The 25,395-nt window shown below is 45.2% G+C and overlaps 1 protein-coding gene across 1 annotated transcript in view; it reads left to right on the forward strand.

The window, feature by feature from the left end:
* The window catches only part of HFM1 (helicase for meiosis 1), a 2,890,879-nt gene that overhangs the window by 1,025,462 nt on the left and 1,840,022 nt on the right, over window positions 1-25,395 (forward strand). Inside the window, exon 11 of the mRNA XM_086925623.1 lies at window positions 6,948-7,148. Coding sequence (XP_086781749.1) covers window positions 6,948-7,148 — 201 coding nt within the window. The remainder of the gene's footprint in view (window positions 1-6,947; window positions 7,149-25,395) is intronic.

Here is a 25,395-nt window from a genome sequence, read left to right on the forward strand (position 1 = left end):
AGTTCAACTGCTTCAGGACCCTCACCAAATCCACTTCCTCCATACACAGCACCGACTCTAACCGCCTGAAGTGCATCCTGCTGAACACCCGCTCGGTCCACAGACACGCAACTGAACTCTGGGACCTACTCGACACTGCGTCACCGGACATCGCCTTCCTTACAGAAACATGGATGAACACATCATCAGCACCCGACATTGCCATAGCCATACCGGACGCTTACAAGATTATCCGAAAAGACCACACCAATCAAACAGGAGGAGGCATCGCCATCATCCATAGGAACACCATCAAAATCACGACCAACTCCAACGATAATCTTGCAACCGCCGAACATCTCCACTTTCAGATCCACACCGACCCTAGGACCACACTTAGAGGCACCCTCATTTACAGGCCTCCAGGTACCCGCACTCAATTCAGCGATGACATCACGGACTTCGTCAGCCCACATGCCCTCGCCTCCGAGAACTACATTCTATTAGGAGACCTCAACTACCACCTTGAAAACAAACACGACAGCAACACCTCCACCCTTCTGGACAACCTGGCCAATCTCGGACTCAAACAACTTGTTGACACCCCCACCCATGTAGCCGGACACACGCTCGACCCTATCTTCACATCCAGCAAGCACATCTCCTTCGACCCCACCACAGCTCTCCACTGGACGGACCACAGCTGTGTTCACTTCAGCTACAAAACCACCCTGACCCACAACCGCCCACAACCTATTCCTCGGAGAAACTGGAACAAAATCATCTCCGACCAACTCCTCACATCACTCAACCAAAACCCTCCCACCCTCTCACTGGACCCAAACCAAGCGGCCACCAATTTCAAGCAATGGATCACCCACAGTGCTGACGAATTAGCACCCCTGAAAAAGCACCAGATCAAATCAGCCAGCAAAAAGGCTCCCTGGTTCAATGATGACCTTAAAAAATCCAAGAAGCTATGCCGCACCCTGGAGAAAACATGGAGAAAAAACCCAACCACCGACAACATGGCCACCCTTAGGGCAGCCACCCGCAAACACCACCAACTGATTCGATCCGCCAAGAAATCAGCATTCAAGGATCGTCTCGACAACAACACTCACAACAGCAAGGAACTTTTCAACATCGTCAAAGAATTCACCAACCCCACCGCAGCATCTAACAACATCACTCACTCCCAAGACCTCTGCGATGCGTTATCCTCCTTCTTCTACAACAAAATTGCCGACATCCACAACAGCTTCGAGAATACTCCCAGCGATCAACCCTCCCCACCCCCCTCAGATCCTACTCCGCCAACTAACAACCTTAGCGCCTGGAACCAAATCACCACTGAAGACACCATCCGCCTAATGAACTCAATCCACTCTGGCTCGCCAACCGACCCCTGCCCCCACCACATCTTCAACAAAGCTGACTCCATCATCGCACCCCATCTCCGTGATGTCATCAACTGCTCGTTCAACTCTGCCACCTTCCCAGAAAGCTGGAAACACGCCGAACTCAGCGCCCTTTTGAAGAAACCCACAGCAGACCCCTCTGAACTTAAAAACTACCGACCCATATCCCTCCTCCCATTCCCGGCCAAAGTCATTGAGAAAGCCGTCAACAGCCAGCTCGCCGCCTTCCTTGAATCCAACAACTCCCTCGATCCCTCTCAGTCCAGATTTCGAGCCAAACACAGCACCGAAACCACCCTCATTGCAGCAACAGACGACATCCGAACACTACTGGATAACGGAGAAACAGCTGCCCTCATTCTACTCGACCTCTCCGCCGCTTTCGACACAGTCTGCCACAGCACCCTCATACAACACCTCAGCAACATCGGCATACAAGGAAAAGCCTTTGACTGGATCACCTCGTTCCTAGCTGGGAGAACTCAGAGAGTCCGACTTCCCCCATTCAACTCAGAGGCCACTGAAGTCATCTGTGGAGTACCACAAGGATCATCACTCAGTCCCACCCTCTTCAACGTTTACATGAGCCCACTCGCATCCATCACGCGCCAACACAACCTCAACATCATCTCTTACGCCGACGACACCCAATTAATCCTTTCCTTCACCAAAGACCCCAACACCGCCAAAACCAATCTTCACGAAGGCATGAAAGAAGTAGCCGAATGGATGAAACATAGCCGCCTAAAACTCAACTCAGATAAAACGGAGGTGCTCATCCTAGGATCTTCCCCCTCTGCTTGGGACGACTCTTGGTGGCCTTCCGCTCTCGGCACAGCAGCCACACCCACAGACCATGCACGTAACCTTGGCTTCATCCTAGACTCCTCTCTCTCGATGTCCAGACAAGTCAACGCAGTCTCATCCTCCTGCTTCAACGTACTTCGCATTCTCAAAAAGATCTTCCGCTGGATCCCCCTCGAGACAAGAAAGACTGTCACCCACACACTGGTCACGAGTCGACTGGATTATGGTAACACACTATACGCCGGAATCACAGCAAAATTACAGAAAAAACTCCAACGCATCCAAAACACATCAGCGAGACTCATATTGGACATCCCTCGCCAAGATCACATCACCCGACACCTAAAAGACCTCCACTGGCTTCCCGTCAACAAAAGAATTACATTCCGTCTTCTCACCCACGCACACAAGGCCCTCTACAATCTAGGACCCGAATGCCTCAACACTCAACTGTCCTTCTACAAACCCACCCGCCAACTAAGATCGTCCAATCAAGCCCTCGCCGCAGTCCCGCGCATCCGTAAATCCACCATGGGAGGAAGATCCTTCTCCTTCCTGGCAGCCAAGACCTGGAACTCACTCCCCACTCGCCTCCGCCTTACTCAAAACCACATCTCCTTCAGAAAAGAACTTAAAACCTGGCTATTCGACAAATAATGAACCCCTTCCCAAGCGCCTTGAGACCCTCTGGGTGAGTAGTGCGCTATATAAATGCCCGAACTTGAACTTGAACTTAGGTTTTCTGCTACCTTGGGTGGTTCCACTAGTAAGACCTGCTCTCTGTTGTTGGGGTCAAGTTTGATCCCTAACTCTTTCTGATGTTTCCACCCCAGAAGACATGAACCCCTCGTGGAGACATACACCTTACCTACTGTGTGCCTGTCCTTAAATGAAATCCTCATCCTAGCCATGCCTTCTAAAGGGATACATCCCTATTGTAACCTGCTGGGCATATGTCAGCTTTCTCTAATTTAACTTGGTGACTAGCAAATTTCTCCTCAAAAACATTTTTGTCAACCAAAGTGAAAGGAGAGCATGAATGAGCGAACACTTGGAACCTTTCCCCATCAAGAGTAATTTCACACTTCGGGTAAATGTTGTCATCCTTAGCATTGTCATCATCCACTTGAAAAATGTACGTTTTCTCACACCCTTCCTCTCTTTCAACATTTTCTATAGCATGCACCTTATTGCTAACCGTTTTACACACTTTAGAAAAGTGCCCCCTCCTATTGCATTTTCTACACAAAACATTCCTTGCCGGGCATTTCCAATTGTTCGCCAAATGATTTGGACTCCCACATTTGAAACAGAGAAAGCCTTCTGATTTACTGCGTTGATTTTCTTTACCTTTTTCCCCCACCTTACATACAGTTTCCTGATCAGAAACAGCGTTACTCTCACTCTTTTCTCTGTTTACCCCATCATGAATTTTCATTTCCTTCATACAAATGGCTGTGTGCTCCACACCCTTTGCTATGCTTAACGCTTCTTCTAGATCGGGATTCCTAGTGAGCAATTTCTCCTGAATCTTAGAGTCATTAGTACACCTCACAAGTTGGTCTCTAATCAATGAATCAGTTAGAGGCCCGAACTCACAGGTAGCTGATAATCCCCTCAGGACAGCAATATATGCAGTGACCTTCTCCTCTTTCTTTTGTGCTCTCTTAAAAAAATTGTGTCTTTCTAATACTACATTGAGCTTAACTTTAAAATGTTCTTCTAATATCCTTAGGGTATTTTCATAAACATTGGTACCTTCCACCTCTTCCACCTGGTCACCCTCTACCAACCTACCCGTGATATACTCAAATATTTTCCTGCCTTGAATTCCCAGATTGTGGAGTAAAATGTGCTGTTTCCTCACATTAGAATAATTACCACCTCCTATTGCTATAAGGTAGGACTTAAAAATGCCTTCCCACCTCCTCCATGGAATATCTGGCTCCCCCAGCTCATTTAGAAATGGAGGCGGCTGACTCATGCCTGCTCCCGCCATTGCCATGAATGGTGTCCCCACACAGAAACACCCCCAATGCTCCCCAGACTCACCAAAAACTCAAAATAAACAGGCAAAGAGTAAAGTGAAACCCCGAATGGCTCCAGGGGCTGGGGTAGATTTCAATCTGTATTGATATTTGTCCCCTGTAGTCACTAACGTGGTGTTTACTGTCGAAGAATCTTGTATTGCAGGTTGCCCACAGTACGCTGAACAACCAAAAGTTGAAAAGTCCCTATTACAGCGCTGGCATTAAGGATATGAAACCAGTTCTCTGTCTGTTGCTGTTACTGTTCTCTCACAGAGCCAACCGGTATACTCCTGACGCCAACAGGCAGGAACTTCCTGTGAAGGCAGGTTCTAGTCACCTCAGGGAGTGGCGAAAAACGGGCTCCTTCAGCGTTAAAAATATAATTCAACTTCCCAAAACCTTGAAACTGACCACACCGTGTCTTGAGGACACCGACAGGCCACCTCTAGGAGCACCTCCACTGGCTACTTTGCTCCCCGCAACTCCGTCACCGAAGAAAACATGTGCTTCAGTCTCCACGGACGCGCCGACTGCGCGTTAGTTCACCACCCCAGAAACTCCTCCTCTCACCCCGGTGTGTGCTGCGCCAACAGAGGGATGGGAGACTCCGTAGCCTCTCTCTGCCGGAACAATCTCCTCGACCAGCTTACATCCCCGAGGGACCCCTCTGGAGCACTTACACCCTGAAGCTCCCTCGAAACCTTGCTGCTTGGCCTGCAGAGCCAGTGCGAACGCCGCACCACACCGGTCAGGTAGGATATGTGACCTGGCGTGCCTGCACTCAACTGGGGGTTGTGGGGGTGGGGTGTGAAGATCTAAGATCACCGTTTGTCTTCACTCACTGGACTCCCGTTGTGGGCATTTATAGCAGTGTCCGTCTTCTCACTTGCCTCACTGCCACCAATAGTCCAAATTAAACGCCTTAACCAGTCATTAATCTCAACGTCGCTCCGATCAAGTTTCTCAAGTTTTCAGGGGAGGGCACCCTGCTGTCCCTGACACAGCTTCCGTCCCTCGTCGCCACAAAAAGTTGTAATAAGGGTCCACACGGTGTAACTGGAAGTAGATTTATTTAACCAGTTAGCAGTAATCGATGCCCCCAACTTGTCAGAGCCCTGGTCAGGCAAACACAACATTACAGCCTTCACTTGAAGGTTCGAAGACCGTACCATGTGACAGGTAGAGGGAGGGGGGGGGGGAAGAGGGAGAGAGCGGGCAGTCTAAATTCTAGGTTACAACACAGGGCAGAGGGAAAGCTGAGGTTCAATCTCTGTCGTGATGAAATCGGAGTCGTAGGCTGTCGCTTCCGTGTTCCCGTACCAATCTCTGTGAGGAGATGAGTGACTGAAGACGAAGAGCCAGTTGAGTCAATCCACGGAGGAAACAAGGTGGAGGAAAGCAGAGGCTTAATGTCTGTCAGCGTGATGAAGGCAGAGCCGTAGGCTGTCACTGCTGTGTTCCCGCCCCGATCTTAGTGAGAAAGTGCGACACTGCACAGGTTTACGTTGTGGTAGGCACCGATATGGTGAAGCCCATGATTATTGCTATCACGCGTCTCCCACACTGGGACACTCTCCGTATTGGCCTCTGAGGAAGAAGGTATGAGGCTCCACAATTAGTCAAGGTCCGGTGGGAGTCCCCGGGAAACGCAACTGCCACTTTCCCAATGGTTAATCTGTGTTCTCAGACAGGATACCACAGATAAGCAGAAACGCAGGGACTCTCCCATTGGGTATGGAGACAATAGGCGTGAAAAAATTACAAAGCTGAGTAACGGTAAGTCATAAACTCCAATAGTGAAGTATGGGAAACAGTTCCCTTAAAATGAAATGGCAGTACCTTAAATGTAGAAGAGGAGGTAACGTGAAGATCCTCAAGGAAATACCACTGTCCTGGAGTACTGCTGTAACGTAGGTGGATTACAGCCGGGGATGGTGGTGTGGCTTCCCCCTCGCAGCTGATAGTTGCCAGTGTTAAAAAGACGTAACACCAGGTAAGAGCAAAAGAATCTTTAATGCACCTAACTCCCACCAACAGGTTGCCTGCTGGCGAGGGCTATACTGGTTGTTAAAGGCCCTGAACCTGAGTTATTGGCCTGTGCCGCAGGCGAGTGCCTATTTAACAACTGGTATAGCCTAAGGCAGAAGGGCTATAAGGCTATTAGAACATTCCACCCTTTAAGGGTAGAATGTTCTCAATTAAAAAGGGAGAAACATGAAGACAAACATTTGAATGTTGGAGCTCCTGGCTTATACCAACAGCCTAGAGCTACTCCACTGTCTTCAGTGGAGCTCCCAGCATTCCAATATTCTAATTAAAAATAACATTGAAGCGATAATGTTCAGTTCCTTTTTGATGAGTATACTGTCTTTTTATATTTCCATTTTGAAATTGGTTTTATATGCTTTTATTAAACTTTATTGTGGTGTATTATATTGTTTTAATTTAATTAAAAAAAGGATTGTTTTCCCTTTGAAATATGTGTTCTAGATATTCATTAGGTAGAGAAAGACATTCATTTTGATCAGTTTAAAGAAGAGCCCTCGATAGAGAACTGGGATTATAGTTTAACAGGTTTTCTTGATTATAAACCTATCAATTGCTTTGCACAATGTAACGAAATACATGCTTTCATAAAATCATTAAGTTGTTACTCGACGGTGTTGCAACAGTAATGCTTTAACAATAAAATGTGTATTTTTTTTTAAAGATTGCAGAGTGGCTTTCAGATGGTTCATCTCCTGCACTGTGCTTAAAAATTGATGAAAGGCATCGTCCAGTAAAACTGCGGAAAGTTGTCTTGGGATTTCCGTGCAGCAGCAATCAAACCGAATTTAAATTTGATTTAACTCTTAACTATAAAATCGCCAGTGTTATACAGACATACGCGGACCAAAAGCCAACCCTGGTGGTATTCAGACTACTGTTTATTTGACATTTAAATTACGGTTTTTTAAAGTTAAGCAGAAATTGCCAAATGTTACTTAACCATCCAGCTCCTTCACTGTCTCTCCCTTTGAAATTTTGAACATGAGGACCATAAACTGTCTATCAGGTTTAAATGTATAGCGAGAAAAAATCATTTTGCTCCTCAGGCTACTAAACATTCTCCCCCCCCCCCCCCCCCGCCCCCCCTCCCCTCTTCAAAGATTTTGGCTGCTTCTAGAAATTCATGATGTGACCGGTAACTCCTGTAAATTGCCCCATCGGGACTTCATTATGTGGACCTTGTAATGGGACCCTTAACGGTGTTTCTAAGGGGCCAAGGTAATCCTTACAAACTTGGGTTGTGGAACTGCCCCTCACTGGTATCTTAGTGCAGAAAGAGAACCCAGACATTAGTCAAAGATCAGTTGTATTTCACTCACTCATCAGTTTGGAGACCATTAACCCAATAAATCAGCAATGATGATACATGAACATTATTTTATTTTTAGAATACGCATAAACAGGATTTCCAAACAATTTGACAGATTTTCCTTTCAACCATCAACTTGAGACCACCTTTTCCAGCTGCCCTGCATTCAACCCACCATTTCAACTGCTTTCAACATTCTGCTGGTTCCTTTTTATTCCAAATACCTTACAGCACACATCCCTCTGACTCCACTACCTTTCTTCAGTTTAAAAACCTGACGGAAACCCAGACTAAAAGAATGGGGTATACGTACATGAAAGTTGCGGAGTGAGGCTTTAGCCGTTATGGCTTAACACCTCACTCCTCTACTTCAGAAACACAAGGCTGCAACATATTTACAACAGTATGGTGCAGCCTTGCGTTTCCCCCTTTGCTGGTGCTACACTTATAGTGTAACGCCAACTCAGGCACCCTTGCACCATAGTGCAAGAGTGTCTGCGTGCAGGGGAAAGATTGTTTATGTGCAGGATGGTCACCCTTCCTGCACATAAACAATCTTCAAATGCTTAATGCATCACACATAGAAGTGACAAAATGGCATTTTATTTAAAGAATGTTTATGTGCAGTAAGCAGAACCTTCCTGTGCATAAACAATACAAGTTTTTTTTGCATTTTCCATGTGTGCTGCACATAGCAGCACACATGGAAAAAGCAAAAACTAGGAGAAATAAAGCATTTCTCCTCATAACGCCATTTTAAGACCAGGTTTTCTCTGGTCTTAATTTTGGTGCTGCTTCATATTTTTGCTGCCCTTGTAAATAGAGCCGCCCTCAAAATCAATGGGTATTGCAGTGGAACGCCCACCCCAACACCCACTGCCCACCCCTTTCACGCTTCTTATTTACAAGGTAGCGTTAAGCCAAGTTAAGTGGCTTAACGCTGCCTTGTAAATAAGACGAGGCCGTTATCGCCACCACAACATCAATCCTGACAGTCAGGTGTTTGATTAATATCGCACCCCCATGTTGTCTCTCACAGAGCTTCAAAAAGAAAAGAAGGAATAGGATGATGCAGGACATTGTGAATGCTTAGGGCTAATCCATAGGCATTTTCAGATCGCAAACGAGGTCTGAAAGACCTGCTGTAATCACTCTACCAAATGTAATCCAGCCTGCTTCTTGCAACTGGTTCACTCCTGCAAGGGCTTTAATTTCCTGGGTCCTTATTGATTAACAAGCTCTGATACATAATTTCTGGTTTTACTGAGGAGCACCGGCCAATTACAGTTTTGTTACATTCCTAAATGTTTTTGTGATTGTTGGGAACTACTTGGTTATTTAATTTCATACAAGTGTGTGGCATGGCGCACTTTCACTTTAGTATAGATACCATCTGCTTTTAGTTGCCGCCGGCATTTGTTTGTTTATTTATTTTTAACATTTGTTGACCGCTACTGTTTGCACCCGCATTTGTTTGTTAATTTATTTTTAACACTTGTTGATAAACATACTTTATCAGTGCGGCACCCGTTTCATGAGCGCCGTGCTGTTTTCGCTTTTTCTGTTTTGTCTTTTCCCTGCTCCTCTAACCCCTCCCTCCCAGTCAGTGAGCAGGCTCCAGTGTGACCTGCCTCACAGCAGCAGAGTCGGCAGGCAGTCAAGAGGAAGGGCTGTGCTGCTTGCCTCAGAGCAGGGCCACTGCTGTCTATGCCTGCTGCTCGTAGCTGCCCTGGACATGGACTGCCTCTGTTCTCCAGAGAAAACTGGAGGTAATATTACTATTATTAAAATGTTATTGCACCATAAATCATCCCCAGAGGAATCTCTTGGCGCCCTGGCTGCCAACTCCCTGTCACTTACAACACTATGGCCATTAAAACAACCCCAACCATGTTTTAAGCTGTTTCTTAAACTGCCCCATCGTTGTGTAGGCTCGGATCTCATCAGGTAGTCTTTTCCAGTGGAAGGGAGCCAAATGAGAGAACGCACAGCCACCCATTTTGTTTTTATTGATTTTACAAGGGCATAGCAATATCCGGTTGCTCGATCTGAATTGGCAACTCGGAACATAGGGAATTAACTTCTTCCTTAGGTATACTGGGCCCATCCCTTGCACTGTTGTTTTAAATACTAAAGTCAGGAGCTTAAACATTGCTCTCTTCCTGATGGGAAGCCAGTGCTATTTTTGCAGGAGAGGTAGAGACGGGGTAAGAGCCGGTTTGTTGAAAGCCAGCTGCGCTGCAGTGTTTTGCACAACTTGCAGCCTAGATGATAGGTCCTCCCTCACTCCTTCTAGTAGTACATTACCGTAATCCAATCTACTAACTAGTAGGGCCCGTATTAAGGTCTTTCTGGCCTCAAGGGGGATCCACAGAGAGATCTTCCTCAACATCCGCATAATTCCAAAGCATGTGCCCGAGAGTGTCTCCACTTGATCTTCCAGAGAAAGTTTATTGTCGATCATGATTCCCAGGTTTCTTGCCTGCTTTGTTGGAATGGGTGGTTCCCCCAGTTCCGCAGGCCACCAGTCCGCCGACCATAGTTCCTCAGCCTTCCCAAACAGGTGAATCTCTGTTTTGTTGTAGTTTAGCTGAAGGAAATTGTTGCTCATCCAAGTGGCTATTTTCAACATACAGAACCTAAACTTAGCTCTGGTTGCCGCGGGATCCGACTCGATGGGGATTATCACCTGAATGTCATCTGCATACGAGATCATCTCAAAACCGCACGTTCTAATAATGGCAGCCAGAGGGGCCACATAGATGTTGAACATGGTGGGACTTAAGATGGACCCCTGGGGAACCCCCTTGTCCAGTGCGGTGTTCTGTGACACAAATGTGTCCAATTGGACACATTGTGTCCTGTTGTTCATAAAGCTTTCTAGCCAGATCAAGGCCATACCTCTGACACCAGTCTCTCGCAGCCTGTCCAGCAGGATGCTATGAGAGATGGTGTCGAAGGCCGCCAACAGGTCCAGGAGCACCAACATTGTTGGAATCCCCCTACCCAATGAGATCCTTATTATGTCAGTGACTTCTGCCAGGGCCACTTCGGTGCTATGCCCTGCTCGGAAGCCCGATTGGGAGGGGTCCAACAGATTAAACTGCTCCAGATAACCAGTGCGTTCTTGATTAATCAGAGTCTTCATGACCTTGGAAGACTTGGAAGGAGGGAGATTGGCCTATAATTTTGCATGTCTGCCGGGTCTGCCAATGCCTTCTTCAGCTGAGGTTTGATGCGCGCCTTCTTCCATTTCCTGGGGAATGTGGCAGTGGGCAGCGAGATGTTACGACTTCTGAGAGCGAGGTGGATAAGACTGGCGCTAGTACTGACATGATGAACGGCAGAGTGGGGTCAATCTGCGAACCAGATTTCATTGCCGCAAGTATCGACTCCACTTGCTTAGCGGTGATGGTTACAAAAGAGTTGAGCCTAGGTTGTGTAGAATTCTTCCCAGAGGAGACTATCCCCATTTCACGAGTGCCGCGCTGGTTATTCTTTCATTGTTGTGTGTTTTCCCGTATCCCATGCTCTCTGCTCTCCTTCCCCCTACCCCTCCCTTCTCCCATTCCCTCATCCTTTCCAGTCATTCACCGGGCTCCAGCCTGTTTAATGTATGTTTCTTCCTTGCACAATGTTTTTTTGGGAATCTGTCTTGGCCTTGTATTTATGCACTTTGTTCATTTCCCTTCCTAATACATTTCTACTGTTTCCTAAGTTTCCACTCGTAGATTGTGTGCACTTTCATTTGATAATTAATTTGTCTAACTATTTGCCCTCTCCACTCCATATACTTAGGCTTAGTGGTCATGCCATGCCACCATGTGATTGCGGTAGCTTGTGTGTATCAACACATACCTTGTTGGTTTACCCACTGAAGTGGGTGTGTGGTTCTTTGAGCTTGGCCTGTTGCCCTCCACCACCCTCACATTTTCTCCTGAGCTTGTGCTGTTCCCTGGCATCAGCTTGTGGTGGCATAAAGGGATGTTAGTCATCAGCATGTGCCGCACAGATGTAGCACGTGGACTTGGACTCTTATTCTCCTGGCACTTTAAGATGCGCTTTTTGGAGCGTTTCAACAATGAAGGGGGGTGTGAGGGAAGTGCTTCTGTTTCTGATGTTAGAGGTCATGTATGGGCCATTTATGTGATGTGCGATAGAGACCTCAATGTAGTGGCGAGGGCAGTGATTAGGGGGAGTAGATCCTGATTGCGTACACGAAACAGGTAATCAGAGAAACAGGCCGAGACTTATTTCAAATATGTGTGTAGAAAGGTCCGTGACCAGGGCAGTGAGCCAGGCTTTACTCAGTGGTGTGTGACAAGTACTCGGGGAGTACAGCCCTCTGCAAAAGTAGGGGGTGAGTAGCCTGGGCAGCTGTAGGAGCACAACCTGCTCTGAAATGCCCCTGAATGAGTTTGCTCTCATGTGCACCCTTCTTTGCCCTCAGCTGAGGGCCCGATCTCAGAAGGGTGCCATCAGTGCTGGGTGGCATGCATGAAAGCTAGTCACCACCTGTCAATTGCCACTGCTACTCACACCAAGTACTCGCAATTCTCTTCTTTTTTTGTAACATATCCCAAACTCGAACTGAAGGAATTAGAGCACTTTACATGTGCACCAGTTACATTACACAAGGAAACACTCGTTTTTGATAGGTACTGCGAACTTAAGGAGTTTGCCCAGAATCACAGGATGCTGAGCCCACACCGAGACTCGAACCTGGTTCCCCAGTTCCAATCAGGCAGCTCTGGCTGTAATACCACATCTGCTCTCAACTGACCGTGTTGCCTGCTTACTCGGACTCTCTTATCATAGATGCAGAAGCATTGCATTAGATTGCAGCTAGCAAGCGAATGACTGTTTCTTTGTCAGGGGCGTCCACATTGATTATGCCAACTGTAAGTCCTTATAGGGGAAAGACTCTTATATTCTCTATGCAGACATGGATTGTAAGTAAAAGCTTTCTATCCTGGTGCCTTAACTTTCACAGATTAAAGTACGTGACCCGAGGGCTCCACATGATAGCCTATCACGTTGTATACAATCCTGGCACATGCATTACATGCTATTTTAGGGTTAGTAAACATTAGAAAAACCTGTACACACAAATTCACACCGCATAGTTCCACTACAAAACACATTTCACCATCTAATACTTCCACACCATACAAATCAACTCTTCATTATTCCAATACACACCACATAATGCCAATCCATCAAATTCAACTCCACAAATTTCAGTTGCGCTCCATGCCACATAATTCCCCTTCACATAATACCACTTCATGCCACATAATTCCATTACACTTCACACAACACAATTAAACTCTAAATAATTTCACTACAAAAGCACTACTAAAGCGCCGGGACGCCCCTTTGCTGGGGCAGCTGTGCGCTATAAAAATCCCTATAACATAACATAACATAATTACACACCAACCTACATAATTACACTTACTGCCACATAATTACACTCCACATATATCTACTCAGCTCCAAAACACATAATTACACTTAACAAAATTCAACTCTGCAACGTGTCCCATATTTACACTCCACATAATTCCACACTGTGCTACACAATTCCATACCACACAACATATTTCCAGGCCAAACCATACCACCTAATTACATTACACATAAATCTACTCCATACCACATACCAACACTACACATAATGCGCTCCATACCATGCTATATAATTGCGCTCAGTATAATTTCACTCGGTCACACAATTCCATTCCACAACACAAAATTCAACTCCAGAACACAAAATTCCACATTATACCAGATAATTCAACACCACACCACATAATTCCATTCAATACATGCCACTCCAAAACACACAATGCCACTACACATAAGTCCACTACACCTTTTACCGCATACATTCTAACCACATAATTCCATTGCATACACATTGATCCAACATTTCTCATATTGGTTTACTTCAGCTCTTTCAGCACAGTTTCTTTACCACAACTTTTCAAAAAAGCAAAACTGCAAACACAAGCTCTCCTCTTCTTTTGGTGTCTTCTGCATACACAAGCTCAGCCTCTTTATGCGTCTATAACCTTCTCTCCCCTTCATTCTCCCTTTCTAACACACTCTTTCTACTACTCTATCTGGAGTTCATTCACAACTTCATACACAAACTACGTATCCCTCTCAATGTTACTTTTTATCTATTCTATACAATTCTCGCCCTTATCTAGTCACCATTCCACATAATTCAAATACACAAATACACTACACATTCCACGCCACACAATTACACAACTTACAAATCCAAATCAAACTACATAATTCCACTACAAACAACTTACATTCACTCAACTACAAACAATAAACATAAGTAAAAATACATTAATATTTACAGGGCCAATAGCTCTAACTTTCACGAATTCGAGACCGATTGCATTGCAAATGCTTGTTTCTTTTTTTGCTGGTATGTTTACCTTCAAAACGAATACGTATTTCTTGTTTATTTTTCAAAATTAAATCATTTTTATCTTAAATGTTTATTGAAGCTAACCATCTTGAAAAGCTATTGCTATAGAGAAAAACGTTACCTAGTTAGTCACGCAGTATGTTAAAACTCTTTTTTTCGCTATACTTTCATAGCATATTAAGTGCACAAGATGCATAAAACATTACACTTTATATATCAAGCTTAAAAACACAGTAAAAGAAAAAATGCATATAAAAAAAGTAATGTAATAGGGTATTACTTATATCATAAAAATCCTTCCACGTTATTTAAAAACTTTTCAAAGCACATTATTCTCTCATTAAAATTCATAATAGACAATGCATCATACAATAACTGCCTCTATTGCCTTGCACGGTACAAAATGGGGTGGTGATGGAGCACATCTATTTGGGATCATATGCTCTTCAAAGAGGACCAGAGAAATGACACCAGAAAGTAGCATACTAGGGGATCAACACACTTTTGGATAAAATATAATGCTGGCCGACATTGCCTAAAATTATATTTACTTATTTCATTTTTTCATTTCATTTGTACTTTATTGTTTGATTAATTAGAATCTTACAATATATAAACAATGATTCCTGTTATAAAATCCGGGCATACAAGGCAAGGCAAAGATAATTAAGAAATGGTTGAATGTAATACTCTTTCATATTACAAATAAAAATGTGCAGGACATAAAATTCATGTTACTATTTACATATTATAGTCACCCCAAATTGCATTCCATTTGTTTTTGATAGTCTAACTTAGCTCTCAGTCTCATTAAGAACTTTAAAAAAGCTGAGGTTAATACTATATCATCAGTATGAGACATCTTATTGAAGCTTGTCTGCAAGTCCTTATTCCTCGAAGGTTAAAATGTCTCCTAGGGAAAAATATTCTTTCAAATTTCAGTTTCGGACATACACAAAGAAGGTGCATAATGTTCTCTTCTCCTAGTTTACAACGGCTGCAAGCCATTGGTTCCTCTCTTCTCAACCATGGAATTAGATGACAAGACCTGGAAATACTCAAAAACTGGCTTTTCATGAATATTTGTTTATACTTCATAGTCCAAGGGATTTCCAGATACAGTTGAATTTTTACCTTGGTATAACCATTCATTAGAGACCATGCATCTTTTCTTTTTGACAAGGTATTTTTATCCAGAAGAAATGATAAATGTTTTGTTGTATTATTGGTGGCTTTTTTAAACAAATTTATGGTAATTGTCATTTCCCAGAATGAGTTCTCTGAGTATTCACCTAGTGAAGCGTGTAGATATTTCCATGCCTGGGCTTTCCCGTTTGTATTTATATCCTGCTACAGTAATTTAGACATTTGATTTACAGTGTCCATTTTTATCCTCTTCAGCACTTTTATATATTGGCCTTTACGAGCTAGTAGCTGATTAGATAGCCCAAATTCCATTCGTATCTGTGCGGGAGATGCATTATGAGGCAATAAAAAGAGGGCTTTAAAGATTTTTGTAACAGCATTATTTATTAGAACTGAATCTTTTCCACAAAATGCTTCGCTTCCATATGTTACGGTTGGCATTAGTTTTGCTGTAATAACTTTTAGAAGTGGTCGATAACTCATACATCCTATGGATTTCTGTAAGGTTCTAAAAGCCAATAACAATATATTTGCTTCCCGTTGCAAATTGAGCTTATGTGCCTGAAATTATCCTTGGTCATCAAATAATACTCCCTGGTATTTGTTTGTTCTTACTTGCTCTAGTTGTGATTTATCCAAAATCCATTTAAACTTGTGTTTTACCTTTGTATTTTTTGTTAACATTCATAATTTTTGTCTTTGTTTTATTGATAACCATTCCATTTTCTTTGGAGTATCTTGATATCCTGTTTATCAGGCGTTGCAGTCCAACCTTTGTTTAGCTGAGTAAGATTACATCATCCTCATATAGCAGATTAGATATCAAAGTATTAGCCAATTTGGGTGGACAAGTTTTCACCTCATTCAATGCTTGCGTTAGATCTGCCAAAAACAACTTAAAAAGCAGTGGGGCTAATACACACCCTAGCTTTAAGCCTAATGCAGTGGGTATTTCTTTTGTTACGGATGTTCCAGCTCCCATACGAACTCTGACCCAAGTGTCAGAGTGAAGAAGTTGAATTGATGTTAAAAGGCAGAGGGTATTCCTTGTTCTATCAGTTTTTTTGCCACACGAGATTTCTATGAACACAGTCAAATGCAGACTTATAATCCACAAACCACAAGTACAGTGGTTGTTTCCTTGTAATATATTTGTCCATTAGAACGAATAGCACAAGAATGTTTGTTGTTGTGCTTAAGCCTTGTACAAATCCTGTTTGATTTAGGGGGAATTATCTGCTTTCCCTTTACCCATTCTGTTAGATTTGATAATAGTACACCTGCAAATAGTTTGGCATCAGTATCCTGTAGTGTAATAAGTTGATAATTTTCCGTCTGGGACCAATCTCCTTTTTTCATAAATAGGAGCTATTAGTGAGCCCTTCCAGGTTTCTGGTATTGTCGATGACCTAACAATTTCCCTTTATTTTTTTTATTTTTTATTAAAGCTTGAAAAACAAGAACAAAATACTGCAGCATAATAGCCGTGGCACAGAGAAAAACATTACACAAACAGCCAAAACGAATACAAAAGTGCATATGTACAAAACCAAATATCCAAATAAGTTTAAGTTTGGAAGGCTTCTTAAATACAGACATAGCCCAAGGCAAAAGACGAACAGAGGAAAAGAGAGAGCACAGTAACAGATCAAAAAGTTTTAAAAGTCAAAATCAACCCCCTAATACTTTTAGATGAAAGCAGAAATCCAAAAATGGATAAATAAAAAGCTAAAGAGAGAAAAGAGTCCCTCAATTGTTGCTTTATTCGCTAAGCCACTCCACCAATGGAGCCCAGATGTTCTGGCCCAGCTCCCGCCTCTTTCTACCCCATCTTAGCCAAACTGCTGACTCTACATTATAAAGAGCCAGTAATGTAATGTAATGTAAGCTCACTTCTCCAGTATTAGGGGTGTCTTTCATAGATTCACATGCCTGAATCATTCCCCGTCGTCGGAGTGGGAGCCCACGGTACATAAAAAAGTAGTAAAATATACCCTTAGTACATAAGAAATAACAATATACCCAACCAGGAAGTAAAGTAGCCCCAGCTACAGTAAATAAAACTTCCACATTAGAACCTGTCCAGGTCATTATGTATGGACCAAACTGCAGCCAATCAGGCCACAGCTCCCACCAGAATGCTCTCCCCAGAGACCCAGGCTCTCAGATTTTTTACCGCACGTCGTGTGAACCATGGTGATGTCCTCAGCCTCCTCTCCAACTTTTGTTCATGTTCAGATTCGTCCCATCTCGTCGACGAAGGTTATCACACCTCTCGTCGACGATCAGACATCGTGGACACTGAAACAGTCGACGAAGAAATCCTCGTCGTCGTCGACGGCTGCTCCGTCGACGAAGAAGACCTTGCTGTCGTCGACACCATCGTCGACGAAGACATCGTCGACGGACCCATCGACGACGAAAAAGACCCCGTCGACGGACGCGTCGACGAGAGCGTCGTCGGCGAAGGTGAAGATTGTCTCGTCGACGGCCCCGTCGACGGCCCCGTCGACGATGAAAACTGCTCCGTCGACGGTTCCCTCGTCGACGGCGAGATCCAACACGTCGACGAAGGTAACACCACCTCTGAAATCGAGAGAGCCATCGTCTTCAACATCCAAGGCGACGACACAGAGCTCGGATTTGCCAGACAATCCACCTACACCAAAATTGTCGTCTTGTACAGACCTGCAAGAATGGTCAGCAAAGAGCACTGCCATACCTCTTCCATCTCCAGCCACAACTGCGGCTTTATTGCAAAAGAGGTCATCTCAATCCACGCCATTGTCGCCACTCCAAATGCCGGACAGGCTATTGGATTCTGAAGCAGAATCTGGTGATGACATGTTCCAAGCGGCTGAAAGTCCTTCTGACTTATTGATACAGGTTAAGGATCAAGAGGAAGAGGAGCAGCAAATTCAGGCACCTACATTGGTGAACACTTCTACGCCAGGAATGCAGATGCCAATGGAACTTTACGAGAATCTGCAATATATGCTGAGCGATTATTATCGCCGATTCCCGCCTTCGGAGTCGGGCGATTCACATATTACCTCCCCACAACCTCAAGTGAGTAGAGGTCCAAGGGCTAGTAGGTCGGAAGAGGCACAGACTACCCGACCTGCCACGCCATTATCTCCCCACCAACAGGATGTTGACGATTCTGATGAAGACACCCATGAAGAAGGGGAATTGAATAGGTCGGACTCGTCGGAGTATGAAGACTATCAGGCTGAGACGCCATCCCCAGAGGAACAACCAAAGGCTGAGTCACCGCCGGTGGATATAGCGAACTTCCATAGAATTATGGACAAGGCCACTAAGAGATTTCTAGTTTCTATGGAAGCAAAGCAAGATGAGTGCTTTCTTTATGATTTTAAGACTTTATCTCAGAAGCAAAGTTGGTCTATTCCCATTATAGACTTTATCTGGAAGGAGGGACTTAAGATAATGGCCACGCCAAATTCTTCTCCCGCGGTATTGCCGAGAGTCGACAAGAAATATAGGGCGCCAGCCTCTTCACCTGCTTGTCTCATCGGCCAAGCAAAGACGGACTCAGTCATTGCGCAAGCAGCACAAAAGAGGGCTAGGAACCCCTCAACTCAGATCTCCATTCCAACGGACAGAGACGGCAGACGCCTCGATACCATTGGTAAAAAGGTATCCACTATCGCGGCCACCACTGTTAGAGCTGCTAATTCGTTAGCAATTCTCGGTAGATATGACAGACAAATGTGGTCTGACATATCCCCATACATCCAGAAATTGCCTGAGCCAGACCGCTCTGAGGCCACCAAGATTCTACAAGAAGGCGAATGTGCTTCGTCTGAAATTATCGACGCAGCAGTGGACGTAGCGGCCACAGGTTTTCGACAATTGGCAGGAGCTGCAGTGCTCAGAAGAGAGGGATGGTTAAAATCTACGTCCTTTCGACAAGAAGTACAGGCCAAAGTTTTAAATATGGCTTATGACGGCGAATTCCTTTTTGGCACACATGTGGACGAAGCCTTACAGTCCATTAAGAAGGATACAGAAACGGCACGTTCATTAGGTACTCTGCAGTACCGTAAATCTTCCTTTCGTGGTGCAAGAGGAAGAGGTAACTTCTCCAGCAGAGGAGGTTATTACCAGCAACGCCCATATTCGAACAACCAAAGCAACCAAAGGTACCAGCCTTACAAACAGCAACCTTATGGCCAAAGACGGAGTAATTTTACACAATCCCGAGGTAAAACTACCTATCGGGGTAGAGACAACGCCAACAAGAAGTGAAAAAAGCGTCCTGCCGCCACTTTGCCTACGCCAGCCACGAATTGGAGGAAGAATATCCCTGCATTACTCTCAATGGTCCAATATTACAACAGACAGATGGGTCTTGGATGTAATCTCAAAAGGTCACATATTGGAATTTGTAAAAACCCCTCCAAATTCACCCCCAAAAGGACCACCCCCAGCACATCTCAAAGAGCTGTACGTCCAAATCAATGCAATGATTCGGAAAGGGTCAATCGAGAAAGTACCTCAACATCAGAGAGGAAAAGGGTTTTACTCTCGTTTTTTCTTGATACGCAAAAAATCGGGGTAGTGGCGCCCCATCCTCGATTTGCGTGCCCTCAACAAATTTATCAAGCAGTTGACTTTCAGAATGTTGTCACTCCAAGAGATCCTCCAGTTTCTGACGGAAGGCGACCATATGGCAACCCTGGACTTTCAGGATGCTTACTTCCACGTACCCATCTTCCCCAGGCACAGGAAGTTCCTAAGATTCAGAGTGGCTGGCAGGGACTTTCAGTTCAAGGTCCTTCCCTTCGGGCTACGTTCAGCCCCGAGGGTATTCACGAAGATGTTGGCACCGGTGGCGGCCCACTTACGGTTGCAGGGTGTCCAGATTTACCCTTATCTGGACGACTGCCTTATCAAGGCCAATTCCTATGCCACCGCAAGCAGTCATATCCAAACATGCCTGTCCCTATTTCAAAAGTTGGGTTTTTCAATAAACTTCAAAAAATCGGACCTAACACCGTCTCAGAGGACGTCTTTCCTGGGAGCGACTCTGGATTCCAAAAAAGCTCAAGTCTTCATTTCAAACGAAAGACAAGCAAATATCCAGGAACTGGCGAGGGCACTCCTCAGAAATAAGTGCGTTTCAGTTCGAAGATTCAAGTCTTTCCTAGGGATGTTGTCATCATGCATCCTCCTATCTCCGAACTGTCGTCTGAGGATGAGACCACTAAAAGAAGAACTCCGGTTCCTTCGAAGATGTCATCGTCTTAACACCTCGAATGAAACACGCAATTCGGTGGTGGACTCAAGCACGCAACCTGCAAGTAGGCTGCGCCTTTCTAGCAGAAGTCCCCAGTTTCATCGTAACCACGGATGCCTCGCTGGAAGGTTGGGGCGCTCACCTTCAAGGGATGACAATCAGTGGCAAATGGAACACACAACAAAAGACATGGCACATCAATTTATTGGAGTTGAGGGCATTTTCCTCGCCCTCAAATCATTTCAAGCGACTCTGTCAAACTCGTCCGTGTTGATCCGAACCGACAACACGACGAGCATGCATTACCTGAACAAACAGGGGGGCACAAGATCAGCCCGTTTGTCTCAGCAAGCTCAAGAAATCTGGAATTGGGCCCTGGCACACAACATCAACCTGACAGCAGTTCATGTCCCGGGAGTAGCCAATGTACTAGCAGATTCCCTAAGCAGATCCAAATGCAGCACTCACGAGTGGGAACTGCATCAGCCAGCACTGGATCAAATTTTTCAGAGATGGGGTCGCCCCGAGCTAGATCTATTCGCGACCTACCACAACAAGAAATGCATCCATTTCGCCAGCTGGATTCCTCACAAGGAGTCTTGTGGGGACGCTCTCTCTATGAACTGGGAACAAATCTTTGCCTACGCCTTCCCTCCGATTCCTCTAATTCCCAAAGTCATCAAGAAAATGAGGAGACAACCGTGTCGTCTGATTCTAATTGCTCCACGGTGGCCCAGACAATACTGGTTCACACAGCTTCTTCTCCTCTCAGAGTGCGAACCAGTTCAGCTGCCTCAAATTCCGGATCTTCTGACAATTCAGGACGGCAAAATATATCATCCAGACCCTCATTCTCTAAAATTGTCAGCTTGGCTCCTCAACACCATGAGTTCGCACATTTGAACATTCCTCAGGACTGTCAGGAAGTCCTGAACAATGCTAGGGCACCTTCTACGAATAGAACTTACAAGCTTAAATGGAAGCGTTTTTGTGCTTGGTGCAAGACTATGGGTTTACATCCTATCCATGCTGAACCAGACAAGATGTTGCCCTTCTTTTTACATCTTGCTAAATCGGGCTTGGCGCACTCTACACTCAAAGTGTTTTTAGCGGCAATATCCAGATACCGACAGGACGGTAAAACTTCTCTATATTCCGCAAGAATTATCCAGCAATTCTTTAAAGGTTTATTCCGCATGTTTCCACCTGTCCGTAGGCCACCACCATCCTGGCACTTGAATATTGTATTAGCTCAACTCATGCGCCATCCTTTTGAGCCAATTCATAAAGCTGATCTAAAATTCATCACCTGGAAAGTTGCTTTACTACTGGCTTTGACATCTGCCAGAAGGGTCAGTGACATACAGGCGTTTACATCTAAACCACCTTTCTTGCAATTCACAAATGATTCGGTGATACTGCGCACCAACCCGAAGTACATACCCAAGGTACCATCGGATTTCCACCTGAATGAGCCAGTCATCCTTAAAACGTTTTTTCCAAATCCGCAGTCACCAGCGGAACGAACTCTACACTCGCTGGATATCAAGCGGTGTCTCAAATTCTATCTCTCCAGGACAGCTGCCATCAGGAAGACTGATCAATTATTTGTTGCGCATGGCAAACCACGTCAGGGCAGTGCAGTGACAAAACAGACTATCGCTAGATGGGTCTCTTCAGCGATAGGGCTCTGCCATCAACAGGCAGGTAAACCCTTACAGGCCTTGCCCAGAGCACATTCTACGAGAGCAGTTGCTTCCTCGACTGCTTTGTTTGCTGGTGTGCCTCTCCTGCATATCTGCAGAGCTGCAACTTGGTCCAGCAGGCACACATTCACGAGGCATTACTGTCTGGAAGCTTCGAGCGATACCGATGCCTCGGTGGGAAGAGCAGTCCTGCATAATCTTTTCCAATAAGGTGAGCCTCTGCTATTTCTCTCCCACCTCCTCTTGCTCTTTGACGCCTATTGTGTTATTGCTTTGCATTGTGTTTTTCTTGCATTACTGCTATGTGCCTTGGCGTCCAAGAGCTATGTATATGTTATTGCTGTTACTGCTCACTACTCTGATTCAGGCATGTGAATCTATGAAAGACACCCCTAATACTGGAGAAGAACAATAGTTACTTACCTGTAATCTGTGGTTCTCCAGTATTGGTGTCTTTCATAGATTCACATGCACCCACCCACCTCCCCTCAGAGGCTCACTCAGGCTGTTTCTCTATACTTTACTCCGGTACACTCCGGTGCTACAAAAATCTGAGAGCCTGGGTCTCTGGGGAGAGCATTCTGGTGGGAGCTGTGGCCTGATTGGCTGCAGTTTGGTCCATACATAATGACCTGGACAGGTTCTAATGTGGAAGTTTTATTTACTGTAGCTGGGGCTACTTTACTTCCTGGTTGGGTATATTGTTATTTCTTATGTACTAAGGGTATATTTTACTACTTTTTTATGTACCGTGGGCTCCCACTCCGACGACGGGGAATGATTCAGGCATGTGAATCTATAAAAGACACCAATACTGGAGAACCACAGATTACAGGTAAGTAACTATTGTTCATTTATATAGCGCTACTATCGCTCCAAGGAGCATCTTGGCGCTCAACACCCAACCCAGCTGTAAAAGGTTGGTGGACAGAAGGCAATTTCAACGTATTACAAGCTTTACACTAGTGCTCTACAAGCCACATCGGAGCGTGAGAAGATCCATGTCTTCAAAGATTTCCTGAATTCACTCTCCTTAACTATAGGCCGAAGCTGAGCTGGCAATTTATTCCAAGCTCTTGAGCCTAGTACAAAAAGAGATTTCCCCCCTTTGGTGGCCAATCTAAATCTGGGAGTTACCCAAAAAAATTCTGATTGGCAGACCTCAAGCAGCGTGCTGGCAGGTAGCGTTTAAAGCCATTTAACAGATATCTCGGTCCTTGTGACTGAGAGGCTCTAAAGGTGATAACAAGGATCTTAAATAGGACACGCTTATGGATGGGTAGCCAGTGTAGGATCTTAAGCGCCGCCGAGGCAGATGACCTTCTCGGCCAGCGAAGTACCAGGCGAGCAGCAGCATGCTGGACCATCTGCAGCCTGTGGAGCACTGCTTTGTTGGTACCTGCATAAAGGCTGTTGCAGTAGTCTAGGCTAGATGTTATCAATGCTACTGCTTCCGTCTTCCTGGCTGCCAGAGGAAGAAGGTAAAAAAAGGTCCTCAATGATTTGATAATCTGGAAACATGAGCTAGCCACGCCTACCGCTTGCTGCTTGAATGAAAGTTGGTCATCAAATGTAATACCTAGGTTTCGCACAGAGGAAATAGTATTAGGGGGGCTTCTGCATCCTCAGGCCACCATTGTTTAGGGGAGAACAGATTTTGGGGTCCAAAGGGCCATATTTCTGTCTTCCCGGAGTTACATTTGAGGTGATTGTTATTCATCCACTCAAATGTAGCTGTGACGCAGTTCATCAGGTTTTCCTCAGCCCCAGGCAGCTCCCTATCCAACACCAGGATCAGCTGCGTATCGTCAGCGTACGATATGACTAAAATCTGGTAGGATGCAATCAGCTCAATCGCTCTCCATTTAAAAAAAGTAGGTGCATCTGGGCTGATCCATTCTGATGTGATACAGAGGCGGACTAAGGACATAGCAATAAGAAGGAAAGCAGAAGCATACCGCGATCTCCCGGAAAGTCCGTTGTTTTCGCATCCAAATACCACCACCTCGGGTGAAAGAGTAACCAGAATCTTAAGCCTTAAATTAATGAATCGTTCTACGTCCGAGAGAAAGGGCCCCAGTTTTGGACAATCAAAAAACATGTGTAAATCATTTGCCGCTATAAGGCCACACCTCGGGCATGAATAAGCACCGCTACTACCCCATTTGGAGATTTTGACCGGAGTGTAATATAGATCGAATAGGGCCATGTAGCACTGAGAGCGTAAACTTCCAGAAATTAACACACTGCTGGACAATTCAAGGGCCTGTGTAACGTCCACCCCGGTCGACCCCAACTTAGCCTCCCACTTGGCATTCTGAAGAGGGATGTCATCAGGTATGAATTGAATTGAATTGAATGGAGATTTATAATGCGCAAGAACAATAACCCGCAGGTATCAAGGCGTCTAGCAAAATGATCAGAGAATGATCAGAGAAAGAGACATGAAACCTTACATGTATGCTTGCCGAAAGAGAAGAGTTTTTAAAGCAGTGCGGAAGTTCTGTAAAGACGGGAGAGATCTCAGGTCCAAGGGAAGGTCATTCCACCACTTAGGAGCAAGAGTGGAAAAAGCTCTGCCACCCCATTTGGCTCTTCGTACACGGGGGCTGTCAGACGCAATTTCCCAGAGGAACGCAGGTTCCTCCCGGGGATATAGTGGGAGATGATGGACCCAATTCCAGTGTCGCTATTTTTGGCGATGGCTCTGTAGGTCATGCATAGAACTTTGAACCGGATTCGATGTTCTACCGGCAGCCAATGCAGCGTTTTCCTGGCTGCAGTGGCCGAGGAGCGTCTGGGAATATCCAGGACAAATCTGGCTATGGCGTTTTGGACTACCTGTAAGCGCTGCAGCTGGCCTTTGTTAAGCCCGGCATACAGTGCATTACAGTAGTCCAAACGCGAACCAATGAGTGCAACGGCTATTTGTTTTCCTGCCTGCAAGGAGAGATATTTCCTGATCCTTCGTAGGGTGTGAATCAAACCCCAGCAGGTGGAGACGGTTCTGCTCACCTGGCTGCCTAAGTCAAGGGCAGGGTCTATCAGCACCCCGAGATTCTTGGCAGATGTTGTAGGGGAAGGGCATGTTCCTAATGAGTCAGGCCACCAGTTGGCTGACCAGATGTTTTCTTTCCCCCCAAACACCATCACCTCAGTCTTCTCCCCATTCAGTTTAAGAGAGTTCTGAATGGAGGGTGGGTGGACCTTAGAGCGTGCATACCCCCGGAG

Source organism: Lissotriton vulgaris, chromosome 1_1, assembly GCF_964263255.1.
Source record: "Lissotriton vulgaris chromosome 1_1, aLisVul1.2, whole genome shotgun sequence".
NCBI lineage: Eukaryota > Metazoa > Chordata > Amphibia > Caudata > Salamandridae > Lissotriton > Lissotriton vulgaris.